At 47.5% G+C, this 15,699-nt stretch overlaps 1 protein-coding gene across 9 annotated transcripts in view; it reads right to left on the bottom strand.

Annotated features, from left to right (window-relative positions):
* PMS1 (PMS1 homolog 1, mismatch repair system component) overlaps nucleotides 1-15,699 on the bottom strand; it is a 227,822-nt gene that overhangs the window by 28,031 nt on the left and 184,092 nt on the right. For all 9 annotated transcript variants that reach the window (XR_003942805.1, XR_003942806.1, XR_003942807.1 and 6 more), the window contains one exon: nucleotides 843-1,003. Coding sequence is in view for 6 of the 9 variants with exons in the window: in XM_030209409.1 (XP_030065269.1) it covers nucleotides 843-1,003 (161 nt within the window). In the remaining 3 variants the exon portion in view is untranslated. The remainder of the gene's footprint in view (nucleotides 1-842; nucleotides 1,004-15,699) is intronic.

The raw sequence follows: 15,699 nt of genomic DNA, 5'->3' as shown, positions 1-15,699 counted from the left end.
GAGGAGGAGGAAGGGGGTCAATTCTTTTATTTTTAAGCCTAAAACGGCTGTCATTCAGCAATCAGTCTGTCATTCATAAGTGCAAGGTATCCTTTTGAAAGAAAAGTAAAAAGAAAAACAAATGCCTACCTATTTTTCTTTCTTCCCTGTGAGAAAAAAAGTGAAGCTGTGCATGAGCAACTAAATTATGCCAAGGCTGTAGGGAGTGGTGTCAAAGGGTTTTTTTTATGTCAGTTCCCGTCACGTGACCCCATCCAAGATGGTGGCTAGTAGCAGAAACAGGAATTGACTCGATGTATACAGTAATGGCTATGTTGAAAAAGGAGTGTGGCTATGACAACACTTCCCATTACATGACCAAAAGGGTGTGGGGTTTGGGGCACGGCAATGCAAAAGGGGAAATTTTAGGGCAGGGCTATGCAAATAAGATGGGGCAAGAGTTATGGCTATGGAAAATGGGTGGGTCTTAAGCAGGGTCATGATGTATTATCCGAACTCATCAAGGGGGCAAGAAGTGGGCAGTGCCGTAATCAGATGGGTGGGGTGTGGGCATGGCTTGGGCATATCCTCTCTTCTGAATGGCTGAGAAACTGGAAGTTGGCGTGTCACCTGCCAAAATCAATTAATTTTGACAAATGCATGTGAGATACATTACTGGCAGGCATTTCGTTGCTGAAACACGGTTTCGTGTTGAGTTTATATATATTTTGATATCTGTTAAATAAACTCGCTGCAATCATCCTCTGGACATCTCTCTTATTGGCTAGCCATCATCCCTTCACTACTATTTTATTCTTGCTTTAAAGAGATGTAAATCACTTCAATAAATCTGAATTTCTTACCTCTAGGTAATTTATTACTTTCAGAGGTCTGCACTGAGATAGTTCTTTAGCACTGTTGCTTATAACTGCATTTAAAATTTCTTTCAGATCTGATATGCCATAAAACGGTAAGCTGTTAGCCATCCCTTCTACTTCTAATTGGTTTTCTGTACAAGACGTTCCTAGTAAAATAAACAAAGAAAGATTAATATCCTGCAACATAAAATATACAATATACTTTAAATATTAAGCCAATCACTACTAAGCAAGGAACTGGTATATGTTGTTATAAATTTGTTATAAATAATTATAAACTTTAAAGGTGAATGTAAGATATCCTGTATGTACTTGGTCTAACTGGAGACCTGACTGGAGAGGTAAAGGTCTTGAAATTGCTGGATGCGCATATATTGTAACTCCAACTAACAGTATATCAAAATAAAGTTCTGAGTTAGTGACTGAAAGTGTATAGGGTTTTGTTTTTTTTAAATGGTAATCATGATAACTTGCAGGTCTATCTGTACACATCAGGAAAGACCTTTCTACATGATGTCTGGAAAAAATGGTACCCCCTCCCCCCCAACATTTTTCTAAATAACCAGAAAACAAATGTACTATTATTAGAAAAGTTATTACTGTTATTGTCTGTGTTACTGCGGGATGCTGTAAAAACTGGATGATCCCTGTTTTCAAAATGTCATTCAGGAGGTGGCATTTAGTGAATAAGATAAAGTTGTGATTAAAATTTTGCAACAAAATAAGACATAAGGTGCAAATCATTTGCTAAGGGAGTTTCCTAATAAGGTTGGACTAATGTATTTTCAAAGATCATACTAACGGGCTCTTTTACTAAGCTGCAGTAACCACTAACATGTGCTTACTGCAGGTTAAAAATGCCCATCATGGGGCGCGCTTAGGTGTCCCACAGTAGTTTGGGGATTGGCACGCACTTCCCTTAAGCTAAAAAATAGAAAATAATCTTTTAGCGCCTGGGGGGCATGTTTGGGGGAGGAAAGTAGGTGTGTCCAGCGTTAATCAATTAGCATACCTGCATCACTGTGAGTAAACCGATTAGCACATGGTGTGAAGGGGAGGACAAGGGGGTGGAGCAGATGGAAGTGGAAGAAGTGAGGAGGCTCAAGAGCAGAAGGAGACAGAACAGAGCCTTGCCTTTACTACTTCCCCAGAGAGAGAGAAGAGAAAGGGTAGTGCCCCCTGAAAAATGGAGGAGAGAAAAAGACTACACTACCCAGCAGCCCCGGCGCAAGCCCTGGTACAGAGATTACCTTCCCCAGCAGGCCACAGGGGAGAACTCTGACAAGGCAAGGGAGGGGCCCCTGGAGGGTAATCAAGTGAAAGAGAAACAGCTGAAAAGTGGGTGGGACGAGGAGCCTATGGAGTGGCAACAAGCCGAGGAGAGAGAGAGAGGAGAGCCTGGAGGAACCAATGGACCTCTCCGCCTGGGCTCACTCCTTAGGAAGAAAACTGAGAAAGCAGGTGAACTCGTGGTATGGCAGCTGGACTGCGAGGGGAAAGAGAAAGGGTCATGAGGGAGGAGGGTCAGTGTATTGAGAGAGTGACCCAAGAAAGGGTGGGACCTTTTTTTTCTCCCCAAAGTGAGTCAGGCTGTTTTGAACGGTGTGTTAAACAGTGCTGTTTGAAGAGGGGGTATTGACTCACCCTGTGTGAACTGTTCACAGCGGAGGAAGCTGTTTGTGGGATGGTGGTTGCTCAAGCCTGAAGTGGTGGTTTATTGGGAACTGTTTGCCAAAGCACCAGGAAGAAACCGGGAGCAGTTTCTTTCTTTTTCTGGTGTTTTTTTTTTTACTGCCTTCACGGACACTCTCCCCCTTTTCAATGGGGAGGGGGAGAAGGAGAGCATGGGGCTGTAGACTGCGTAAGGGGGAACAAACTGAGTTCTGGAAGCAGTGGAGTGGAGTTGGTTTTTTTCCTGCTGTGCTGTGACCCTGAAAGGAGAAACAGTGGGATTGTGGGGTTTTTTTTTGCCTGCTTTATTTCTGAACTGCTGGACTGTGAATCCCAAGAGAATAAAGATAGTTACTGATTTTGCTTTCTGGAGTTTGGATTGTTTTGAGCCCTGCCCTGTGAAGTGCAGTGGGCTAGGAGGCTGAGACAGGTATCCTGACTCTTAACCGGAGTGGCCAGGGCAGAGGCAAGATCCTGAGGACCCCGGGAGGAGGGACGGATCTTTCACAAGTGGTGGCAGTGGTGGGATCACAGCGGACATCCACGCAGAAGGAAGGCAGACCTGCAGGGAGCCAGAAGCCTGTCGAGGGGCCAACGCTGAGAGCAGCGCAGACTCGTCTCTGCTTCCGGTAAGCATACACAGGAGCAGGGGGGGAGTGGCCAGCGGGGACCAGGTGTCAAGGTGCTGCACTTGGAGAGTTTTTTTGTTGTGCCCTCTTTGTAGGTGGCGGCAGCAGCACAAGCGATGGATCCTAAGGAGGTTTTCGCCTGGATGACCCTGCAATTCCAAAAGCAGCATGAATTTGCGGAAAAGATGATCGGGGATTCCCTGGCGGCTAATCGAGCCCAGCAGCAGCCAGTACTGGACCTGTTCCAGGAGTTCCTGCAGAGGGAAGCCTGCGCCCAGGGAGCCGTGAGTGGGACAAGAGACCGGGACTTGACTGTGGAGGGAACGAGTATGGTAGGACCTTATCCAATGAACTGGCTCACCTGGGGTAAACTGTCAGAGAAGGACAATGTGGATGACTTTTTATGTGCTTTTGAGAGGGTGGCGCTGGCCGCTAAGTGGCCTCAAGAACAATGGGCCATTCGTCTAGCCCCCTCTCTATCGGGGGATGCCCTAGCGGCTTTCCGCGGCTTATCGCCTACAGATGCTGGGGATTACAGGAGAGTGAAAGAGGCCATTAGAGATAGGTATGGGCTTAGTGCTCAGGCCTAAGTAGGCAATTTAGAGCCCTGGTATGGGGAAAAGGGGAGTCTCCTAAGGGCCTAGCCACTAAATTGATGGACCTAGCAAAGAAGTGGCTAGAGTCTGAAGGACGTACTGTGGAGGATATTCTGCAGGAACTAGTGCTGGAGCAATTCCTGCAAGCCTTACCCGGGGAGGTAAGGGTATTGGTGGTACGGAGGGGGTGTGGTACCTTAGAGGAAGCTGTGGGGAGCCTAGAGTGCTGTATGGAAGCCCCTCACTATCTTTCTACCCTCATCTCCCCTTACGTTCCCGCCCGTAACCTCCGTTCACAGGATAAATCCCTCCTCTCAGTACCCTTCTTCACCACTGCCAACTCCAGGCTCCGCTCATTCTGCCTCGCCTCACCCTATGCTTGGAACAACCTTCCTGAGCCCTTACGCCAAGCCCCCTCCCTGCCCGTCTTCAAGTCTTTGCTTAAAGCTCACCTCTTCAATGCTGCGTTCGGCACCTAACCCTTACCGTTCAGTGAATCCAGACTGCCCCAATTTGACTGCCCCTATTTGACCGACCGTTCACTTGTCTATTAGATTGTAAGCTCTTTGAGCAGGGACTGTCTCTCTTTGTTAAATTGTACAGCGCTGCGTAACCCTAGTAGCGCTCTAGAAATGTTAAGTAGTAGTAGTAAGCTAGTGGCAAGCTCTCCAGAGAGACGGGGGCTCCCATTCCCGACCCCAAAAGGAGGTCCGGAGGAGGGGCCTGTTGTGTCCAGGTCTAAGGGCTCCCCTCAGGGAAGGGACACGAAGGGGGCCGGGATCTCCAAAGAGCGCCTCTGTTATCAGTGTGGTGGGAGGGGGCATTTCCAAAGTAAGTGTCCTGGTCGAGCGGGGTGGATCTCCCGGGTCTCCCCTAGTACCCGATCTAGTTATACCCAGGAGGTAGAGGTGGAGGGCATCCCGGTGAAGGCTCTATTGGACTCCGGGGCAGATCAGTCGATGTTGTCAAGGACCCTGGGGAAGAGATAAGGAGGACCGGGATGCAGGATAAGGGGACTTATGATGGGCAGGTGGTGATTCAGTGCATTCATGGGGCTAGTACTCAGTATGGTCTGCACCGGGTGAGCATTCGGGGCCCCACAGGGAAGATAAAGCTAGCCGTAGCGGTTTTGCCCAGATTGCCCCAAGAGTTGATTTTGGGCAGGGATTGGCTGCCGTTCGCAGAATGTATAGAGAGTAAGAGGGTTATGGTGACCGCTCGAGCACAGGCCTGGGAGTGCCAGGCTTCCGAGCCCAATTTGGATCAAATTTTCCCTTTTCAAAGTGAGGTGGTGGGTGAGCCCGGGAAGACTCGCAAGGCGAGGGCAGACAGAAGGGCGGAGAAAAGGGAACGGAGAGAGGCCTTTGACCAGGGCGAGAGGGAAGCTTATATACCCCGAGAAGTAGGCCGACTCAAAGAGCAGTTCCCCCACTTCCCTAGGGAGCAAGAGTCTGACCCTACTCTAGAATATGCTTGGGAAGGTCCCGAGATTTGTAGTAGATTTGTAGTAGAAGAAGGGATGCTGTATAGGGTGAGGCCCACCTGGGAGAATCCCGAAGGAGGGAAGCAATTGGTGGTACTCCGAGCGTTCAGGCCCCTGGTAATTCGCCTGGCCCACGATCATCCCCTGGGAGGGCATAAGGGGACACAAGCCACATTGAAGCAGGTGCTGGAGAGATTCTATTGGCCCATGGTGTACAAGGAGGTGGAAGGGTACTGTAAATCCTGTCCGAATTGCCAGAAGGTGGCCGATCGCCTCCCCCCCCCCCCCCCCCAGGCTCCCTTGTGTCCTCTGCCCCGAGTGGGTCAGCCCCTAATGCGTATAGCTATGGACATAATCAGCCCAGTTACTAAGTCAAAAAGGGACCACAAATATGTACTGGTAGTGATGGATGTCGCTATGCGATTCCCTTGGGCCATTCCCCTAAGGAATATCTTGGCTAAGGTGATAGCGGCCGAAATAATTAAACTTTTTTGTGAGGTGGGGTTTCCCAGGGAGGTGCTGACAGACCGAGGATCTAACTTCATGTCCCGAACATTACAACGGGTGTGGCAGGCATTTCAGATGCACCATGTGAGAACTTCAGCCTACCACCCCCAAACAAATGGGATGGTAGAGAGGTTTAACCGAACCCTTAAGGGGATGCTGAGAACTGGGATCAGCTGCTCCCCTTTGTGCTGTATGCCTGCCGGGAATCCATTCAGTCCTCCTTGGGGGTAGCGCCATTTGAACTCTTGTTCGGCAGACCACCAAGAGGGATCCTAGATATTCTAAAGGAGCAGTGGGTGGCCCAAGAGACAGAGGAGGAATCGGTAGGATCCTTCCTGCAGGACTTAAGAGGAAGGCTCGAACGACTAAGGGAATATTCTCAAGAGCAGCTTAGACAGAGTCAGGAGAGACAAAAAGGAGTATTACGATCAGGGAACTCAGGAGAGGGAGTTTCAAGAGGGAGATAAAGTCCTCATGTTAGTATCGGAAGCTCTGCATAAGTTTGAAAGCAGGTGGAGGGGACCCTGGGTGGTGCGTAGGAGACTGGGCCCTCTGACGTATGAAGTAGCCCAGGGGTCTGGGAAGAGGCAGACCTTTCATGTTAATTTGATGAAACCCTGGATCGAAAGGAAAGGGTTTCAGGCTCTGACTACAGAGGAGGCAGAGGAGGACCTGGGGCCCCAGATACATGAGATTTTCAGGCCCGGGCCACCAGACATTAACGCCCAATTAAGTTGTGCCCAGAAGAAGAAAATGCAAAAGCTCCTGAAGGAGCTGTCCCGGGAAAACGCACATGTTGCAACACGAGATTGTAACAGAGGAGGGGAAGGTGGTTAGACAGAGACCTTACGGGCTGTCCCCCCCAAAAAAGCAGGAGGTAATGCGGCAGGTTCAGGAGATGCTAGGCTCTGGGGTGATCGAGGAGTCTAATAGCCCCTGGTCAAGTCCAGTGGTGCTGGTGCCTAAACCAGATGGGTCATGGCGGTTCTGCATTGATTTTTGTCAGCTGAACACCATTGCGCAGACCGATGCCTACCCCATGCCCCATATTGATGAATTGTTAGATAAACTGGACTGTTCCGAGCCTCTCACCACGCTGGACTTGACCAAAGGGTATTGGCAAATCCCCCTGTCAGAGGAGGCCCATCCTAAGACGGCCTTCCGGACGCCCCAGGGGCTGTACCAATTTAAGCGGTTGCCTTTTGGGTTGAACTCGGCATCGGCTAGCTGCCAACGCCTTCTGGATAGGGTGCTGCGACCACATCAAAACTATGCTGCCGCATACATGGACGATGTGGTCATTCACAGCAGGGACTGGCCTACCCACATGGCCCGGGTCCGAGCGGTGCTTAGTTCCTTCCGGGAGGCTAGGCTAACCCTGAATCCGGAGAAATGCCACTTTGCCCAAAGGAGGGTAAAATACCTGGGTTATATGGTAGGGCAAGGCGAAGTAAGGCCGATTATTGACAAGGTCCAGAGCATCCAGGAGTTTCCCCGGCCTAACACAAAGAAACAGTTAAGGGGATTCTTGGGGCTTATCGGATATTATCGCTGGTTTATCCCCCATTTCTCTACCCTGTCCGCACCCCTTACTGACATGCTGAAGGGAAATAAGCCCAATCAGTTAAAGTGGGAGGAGGAAGGGGCACGGGCGATAGAAACCCTCCGGAGGGCCCTCTGTCAGGAACCTGTGTTGAAGGCCGTAGATTTTAGGAAACACTTTATCCTGCAGACTGACGCTTCTGGGGTAGGGCTGGGAGCGGTGTAGTCCCAGGAGCATGAGGGGGAAGAGCATCCAGTGCTGTACTTGAGTAGGAAACTCTTCCCACATGAAATCCACTACTCCACGATTGAAAAGGAGTGTTTGGCCATTAGATGGGCAGTCCAGGCCTGTCAGGTGTATTTGGAGGGGAGGGAGTTTAGGCTGGTAACCGATCATGCGCCCCTCAAACGGCTTAATCAGATGAAGAACAATAATGCCAGCCTCACGATATGGTATTTGGCTCTGCAGCCATTCCGTTATTCGGTGGAGCATCGGCCTGGCAGTGACCTGAGCAATGTCAATGCTCTATCCCGAACCAGAGAGGAGGATACAGAGCCTAGGGTTCAGGAGAGGGGTAGTCTCTTAAGGGGGGGTATGTGAAGGGGAGGACAAGGGGGTGGAGCAGATGGAAGGGGAAGAAGTGAGGAGGCTCAAGAGCAGAAGGAGACAGAACAGAGCCTTGCCTTTACTACTTCCCCAGAGAGAGAGAAGAGAAAGGGTAGTGCCCCCTGAAAAATGGAGGAGAGAAAAAGACTACACTACCCAGCAGCCCCGGCGCAAGCCCTGGTACAAAGATTACCTTCCCCAGCAGGCCACAGGGGAGAACTCTGACAAGGCAAGGGAGGGGCCCCTGGAGGGTAATCAAGTGAAAGAGAAACAGCTGAAAAGTGGGTGGGACGAGGAGCCTATGGAGTGGCAACAAGCCGAGGAGAGAGAGAGAGGAGAGCCTGGAGGAACCAATGGACCTCTCCGCCTGGGCTCACTCCTTAGGAAGAAAACTGAGAAAGCAGGTGAACTCGTGGTATGGCAGCTGGACTGCGAGGGGAAAGAGAAAGGGTCATGAGGGAGGAGGGTCAGTGTATTGAGAGAGTGACCCAAGAAAGGGTGGGACCTTTTTTTTCTCCCCAAAGTGAGTTCAGGCTGTTTTGAACGGTGTGTTAAACAGTGCTGTTTGAAGAGGGGGTATTGACTCACCCTGTGTGAACTGTTCACAGCGGAGGAAGCTGTTTGTGGGATGGTGGTTGCTCAAGCCTGAAGTGGTGGTTTATTGGGAACTGTTTGCCAAAGCACCAGGAAGAAACCGGGAGCAGTTTCTTTCTTTTTCTGGTGTTTTTTTTTTTACTGCCTTCACGGACACTCTCCCCCTTTTCAATGGGGAGGGGGAGAAGGAGAGCATGGGGCTGTAGACTGCGTAAGGGGGAACAAACTGAGTTCTGGAAGCAGTGGAGTGGAGTTGTTTTTTTTTCCTGCTGTGCTGTGACCCTGAAAGGAGAAACAGTGGGATTGTGGGGGTTTTTTTGCCTGCTTTATTTCTGAACTGCTGGACTGTGAATCCCAAGAGAATAAAGATAGTTACTGATTTTGCTTTCTGGAGTTTGGATTGTTTTGAGTCCTGCCCAGTGAACTGCAGTGGGCTAGGAGGCTGAGACAGGTATCCTGACTCTTAACCGGAGTGGCCAGAGCAGAGGCAAGATCCTGAGGACCCCGGGAGGAGGGACGGATCTTTCACAATGGTTAGCGCGGGAGCACTTACTGCCTAATAAACAGGTATCGGTAAGGGCTCACGCGTTACCGGGGAAATTAGCGAGTAAGCATTAACGGAGTAAATAGAAAATGCAGCATTTTACAGTCACACTAAAAGTGGCCTCAGTGAGTGGAAAACCCATGTGATAATAATAGTGCAGGCCATTAAAAGGGCCCCTAAACAATTGAAAAGTATTTTGAAACTATATGAGGGCTCCCGTTTTTTTCCGGACACTGTGTAGATTGACCTGTGTGTTAAACTTCACTCAGCTGCCTAATCCTTATTTAAGGGTATCCTTGAATTTACAGGGCTAAGAAACAGTTTACAACCCCCTTTGAATGCAGTAGTGTAGCCATGGAGGGGACTTGGAGGCCTGGGTTCCCCACTTTGGGCTCAGGCCCCCTTCAGAACTACAGCACCCCTTTAACCTTTGCTAGCAGGAATGCCAAGGCCCCGCCAACTAAATAAATACTGTGCCGCAGTTCCCCTCCTGCTCGCACTGCTTCCTTAAGACAAAAGTTGGTGTGTGCCTTCATCCAGCGACGCTGGGACTTCTCACGCTGACTTCTGTCTTAAGGGAGCAGCACAAGGAGGGGGGAAGCTGTGTCACTGTATTTATTTGGCTGGTAGGGCTTCGGCAAAGGTATGTTTTGTAGCAGGCGGGGGGGGGGGGGGGGGGGGGGGAGGGGAGAGCTGAGTCCACACTTGGGCGCCTCCAAACTGGAGGGCTGGCTACACCCCTGCTTGAATGGTCTGCATTTTTCACATAATTCTATCTGACATACTTAGCCCCCAATGGGAGAACCTCTTGGGTCACATAAGGAAACTATTTTTACATACTGTCCCACACTGGGACAGACTGAAGGTCCATCAGGCCCAGTATCCCGTTTCCAACATTGGCCTCCATACTATAGTGGCTATTAAGCTCTAGTGCAATTTACAAATGGGGAAGGGATAGGGTGGAAAAACTGCCCACGAAAAATCTTAGTGTCATAAAAGCGGAGAAACAAACCACGAGACAAAAAAAAGTTTAAAAATAGCAGGCAAAAGGACCAAAGCAGAAAAACAGAGTCTTACCATATAACAGAGCAAATGTCAGTGTCACCAACAGGACATGAAAAGGGAAAGAAAAATGCTATTGCATCAGCATATTTAATTGAAGGTTTCATGCATAATGCAACAATGACGTCATGCTAATGCACTGGGAGCTGTGAAAGTGGAGCGCTGAAGAGTACAAAGAGAAAAATAAAACGGGGGGACGGAACAAAAAGAAGAAAACATGTACAGTGATGTACTATAGAAAAACTTGAAAAAACTAAACCAAAAATAATGAGGCCTCATTGAAAACAATAAAAAGGACAGAAAGGAGGGGGGACGATGCTCATTGGTCTTCGCCTGAAGTATGTCATCAAGGCTCCTCAGTGCCAACGAGGACGACGTCGGGTCCAATGATGGATGGTCCCGGGGGACCTGCACAGCAGGAGGCCTCGAGACAGGTGGAGACTCACTTGACACCTCACTGCTCCCAGTGTCTAAGGGTCTTGAAGCAGCCATGCTTACTGACACATCCGATGCCAGTGCAATGCTCGACGTTGATGCCAACGCTTCCGACCTCGAAGTCAAGGATCCGGACCTGGCTCCAAAAATCTTCTCTTGTTGAGCCTCTCGGGAAACCTGGGTCCTCTTCTTCATGCCCAAGACACTGCAGACACCAAGAATAGGTGCCTTTTCCCAAGATTGTCCGATTGCACCGAGTACAGCGCTTGAAGCCACTGGGAGTCTTTCTGGACATGGACGGGAAAATCTCGTCAGCCAAATTAAGTGACTCGATGGTGCCTAAAAAGGGGCAAGGCACAGAAAAAAGAAAAGGAAAAAACCTGACCAAAGTCAGGGCCTAAAAATGACCAGAAAACGATGGAAAATAAACTTAAACATAGGCGGTCGGTGGCCCAACTGTTTGGGGAGGCTAAAGGGGGCGGGGTTGGGGGTGGAGCTTAAATTCATAATTGTCTGATAACACACAGAAAAAATAAATAAAAATAAGTCACAATTAATACCTTTTATTAAATGTAGATATTAGATATGTATCATTTGTCAAAGAATAAAGCGTTGCTCAAAGCATATACTAACCACAATCGCTCAACTGCAAAACACTATGCACAACTTTGTGCAAAACCACACTCAGAACCTTACTGTACCATAAATATTACACTGGGCAGAACCTAATACACCAATATACCACCCATACGGAAAATGCAGACCGTTAACAATATGAAACAAGGGATCATAATATCACAATTCTCATGTAGCGCCACAAAACACCCTAATTCATGTTTAATGTGGGATAAAATGCCATAAATAAGTAAATATATATAAACTTTTAATGTTGAGCACCTAATTCTCAATGTGGACATATTCCAAACATTATAATGAAAATAAAATGATCTTTTCTACCTTTGTTGTCTGGTGACTTTGTTTTTCTGATCATGCTGGCCCAGTATCCGATTCTGCTGCTCTCTGTCCTCTTAACTCCGTTTCAAGGGCTTCCTTTCCATTTATTTCTTTACTTTCCTCTTTTGGTTTTTGTGTAATCTCTCAGAATGTTCCCATGCTGTTCAATTAGGATATTCCTGCCCTCAGTCCTATCCTTAGGCTCAGGGTACCATACTGGCCCTAGTTCTGTTTAATCTCTTGTTGGCTCCCTTGGCAACCTTAATATATAATATAGGGCTAAGTGGTTACTTCTTCGCCAATGAAATTCAGCTTATTTATACTTCTGATCAGGGTTCTCCTGTACTTTCTGATATGAATTCGGCTTTTGTAAAGATTTCGCAATAGCTTACCAGTCATAAAATGGTTCTTAATCCAGCAACATACAAAACCTTATGTGTTGCTCAACATCCTTCATTGCATGCACTTACTCTATTACTGCATAATAAACCAATTCCACTTTATAACTATTACAACCCTCAGTATTATGGCTTTCTAAAGTGCTTAAATCTTCATACATTGCACTTCGCCAAATACTCTATAAAACTTTACTATCAGATTTTAAAATTCTAGCATTTGAATTAATTTTGAGTAGGCTACATTACTGTATTCATTAATGGCCTTCTGGAATGCCCCCACCCTGTGAGCTGCAGTCTTCCCTGCTCCCAAGTCACCAATCATCTCCCGTCTGCCCTCAGCTCAGCTGCCCGATAGCCCTCGTTCCCTTCCTGCCCTCGCCCTACCTTTAAATATTGTAATTTTCCTCGAGCGGGCGGCGCAGCAGCAGGCTCCAGCCTTCCCTCACATGGTTCTGCCCTCGCGAAAACAGGAAATACGTCAGAAGAGGGCGGAGCCATGCGAGGGAAGGCTGGAGCCTGCTGCTGCGCCGCCCGCTCGAGGAAAATTACAATATTTAAAGGTAGGGCGAGGGCAGGAACGGAACGAGGGCCATGGGCAGCTGAGGGCAGACGGAAGATCAGATGATTGGCGACTGGGGAGTGGGGAAGTGTGCAGCTCGCGGGGTGGGGGCAGCGGTTGGGCTGGGGAGGCTTAGCCTCCCCAAGCCTCTTATACCGGGCGCCTATGAACTTAAACCTGGGTAAAACAAAACTAAGAAAATAAAGAATGGGTTTGAATAAAGGGCCCATAAGAAACCGAAAGAAATCAGCTGGAAGGCCCTGAAAAGCTCTCAAGACCGGGTGAGTGAGGAGAGAGCAAAAAAGCACAGCTTCTCCTCACGCAGAAAAAAAAGAAGACTGAGGAGACCGCATTCGCACGATGGGTGGGAAGGCACTTGCACATGCGCAGTGGAGTGTGGCTTGCACTCCACAAAACTCTATTTTTAGCTTTGGCTAAATGCCAGATGGGCGACACGGATCTGCGTCACTCACTTGTGAGAAGATAGAAGCCTGCTTGTTATCAGAGAAAATATTAATTTATTAATACTGAACCAGAACAACGCCGTTATCGGTTATATGTAAGCCACATTGAGCTTGCAAAAGGTGGGAAAATGTGGGATACAAATGTAACAAATAATAACAAAAGTGGGAGAACCCTGTATTAAATTTATTCTGCCACCATAATTCAAAGGTACGTCTGGTGACATAAGTGTGGTTTTGTATACTGACAACCAAGAACTCAGGATGGTTTACAACAGATGGACTGAAGAATTAGCCATCATAAAATGTTTTAATTAAAGGCTTTAAAAAAAAAAAAAAAACAGATTTTGTAAACAGGTACATCATATGTTCAACCCAAGTACTTTTTAAGTAGCCAAGATTTCACCATCTTTCGAAACTGAAAATAATCTTGTTCCACTCTAAGGACTAGTAAAGAGTTCCAGAAACCTAGAATTACAACGCTGAATAATCTTTTGCATGAAGAAGATAATTTTGAAAATGAAGGAGAAGGCAATTCTAGCTTGGTTAAATTAGTCAAATAAAGTCATCACCTCAAATGTAAAAAAGAGTTGACATATATAAAAGGGGAGTGCCCATATCAACTTAAATGCCATACATAAAGATTTAAACTCAATACAAGTGATTACTGACAACCAGTGCAAAAAGCATAATGAAGTAACATCAAATTTAGAGCTACAGTAACCTATGTAAAAAAAAGACAAAGAAATATCATCAATATAAAGAGCTGCAATAGTCTATATGGGATGAAATTAAAGAAAAAAATAGAGCAAATTTGAACATAAACAAGGTTTCAAAAAAAAACAAAAAAACCCCCAACAGATGAAACCAAGCATTTGAGAGTCTCCTGTCAAGATCGAATCAATCCAGACTTCTTGACTACAGCTGACTGGACAGAGAGAGAGAGTGAGAGAGAGAGAATTTACCATCTAAAATTAAACAAATGGAGAGAGCTGGATGAAATTGCCTCACACCCATAATAGTGAAGTCTTATCTGTATTTAATTTGTGAAAATGCCCTGACATCCACTTTGAGATACTAAACTGAAATGTGTCTGAGATAGAAGTTACTAAAACATCATATGCAAAAATGTTAATAGGAGAGTCCTAGAGAAGTTCAGAACTCAGAGACTAACCACCTTATAATTGAAAGAGAAAAACGCCTAGATTTCGACCCAAATCGGGAGATAGACGTTTATCTCACAAAAACGAATAAATCGGTATAATGGAAAGCCGATTTTGGACGTTTTCAACTGCACTCCATCGCGGAAGCGTACAAAGTTGACGGGGGCATGTCGGAGGCGTGGCGAAGGCGGAACTGGGGCGCGGTTATCGGCCGAGGAGAGATGGGCGCCTTTCGCCGATAATGGGAAAAAAGTATGCGTTTGTAGCTAGAATTTAGGGCACTTTTCCTGGACCCTGTTTTTTCACGAATAAGGCCCCAAAAAGTGCCCTAAATGACCAGATTACTCCCAGAGGGAATCGGGGATGACCTCCCCTGACTCCCCCAGTGGTCACTAACCCCCTCCCACCACAAAACATGATGTTTCACAACTTTTTATTTTCACCCTCAAATGTCATACCCACCTCCCTGGCAGCAGTATGCAGGTCCCTGGAGCAGTTATTAGGGGGTGCAGTGGACTTCAGGCAGGTGGACCCAGGCCCATCCCTCCCCTACCTGTTACAATTGTGCTGCTTAATGCTTATTAGTCGTCCAACCCCCCAAACCCACTGTACCCACATGTAGGTGCCCCCCCCCTTCACCCCTTAGGGCTATAGTAATGGTGTAGACTTGTGGGCAGTGGGTTTTGAGGGGGATTTGGGGGGCTCAACACACAAGGGAAGGGTGCTATGCACCTGGGAGCTCTTTTACCTTTTTTTTTTGCTTTTGTAAAAGTGCCCCCTAGGGTGCCCTGTTGATGTCCTGGCATGTGAGGGGGGACAGTGCACTACGAATCCTGGCCCCTCCCACGAACAAATGCCTTGGATTTATTCGTTTTTGAGCTGGGCGCTTTCATTTTCCATTATCGCTGAAAAACAAAAACGCCCAGCTCACAAATTGTCGAACAAAACATGGACGTCTATTTTTTTCGAAAATACGGTTCGGTCCGCCCCTTCACGGACCCGTTCTCGGAGATAAACGCCCATGGAGATAGACGTTTTCGTTCAATTATGCCCCTCTATAGATATAAAAAATAATCAGAGACAGTGCAGATCCTTGCTGAAATCCACAACCAGGCAACCAAGTTGTTCAATTTCTCCATTTCTAGGGACCCTATAATTATTAATTTTTCAAAAATGCAGAAACCAGAACCAAACAACTCCAGTTATACCAATCAACAGTTATACCAAGCAACATATTATGATCCACTAGATCAAATACTGATGAAAGATCTAGTTGTATCAAGATAGCATTTTGGCAACTTGTTTATTAACAATCTTAGGGGCCCTTTTACAAAGCAGCGGTAAGCTCAACACAGGCTTACTGCTCACTAAAAGGGAAGAACCGCGGGGCTACTGCAACAGCCCAGTGGTGGTTCTCTCTCCCTAGCGTGTGCCATTTCAGGCGCTGCAAAAATATTTCAATTTTTGTAGCGCCAGTGTGTACCCAGCGGTAATCGGGCAATGCCACGTGCTGCCCAGTGCGGAAGCCCTTAACGCCACTTCAATGGGAGGCGGTATGAGCTCCCCCCCCCCCCCCCCAAAAATGGCCATGTGGCAAGTGCTTCACTGGCTGCACAGCCATTGCTTGGAAAAAAAAA

Source organism: Microcaecilia unicolor, chromosome 7, assembly GCF_901765095.1.
Source record: "Microcaecilia unicolor chromosome 7, aMicUni1.1, whole genome shotgun sequence".
Lineage (NCBI taxonomy): Eukaryota > Metazoa > Chordata > Amphibia > Gymnophiona > Siphonopidae > Microcaecilia > Microcaecilia unicolor.
The sequence above is the reverse complement of the archived record's forward strand: the minus strand, read 5'-3'. Positions and strand labels throughout refer to the sequence as shown.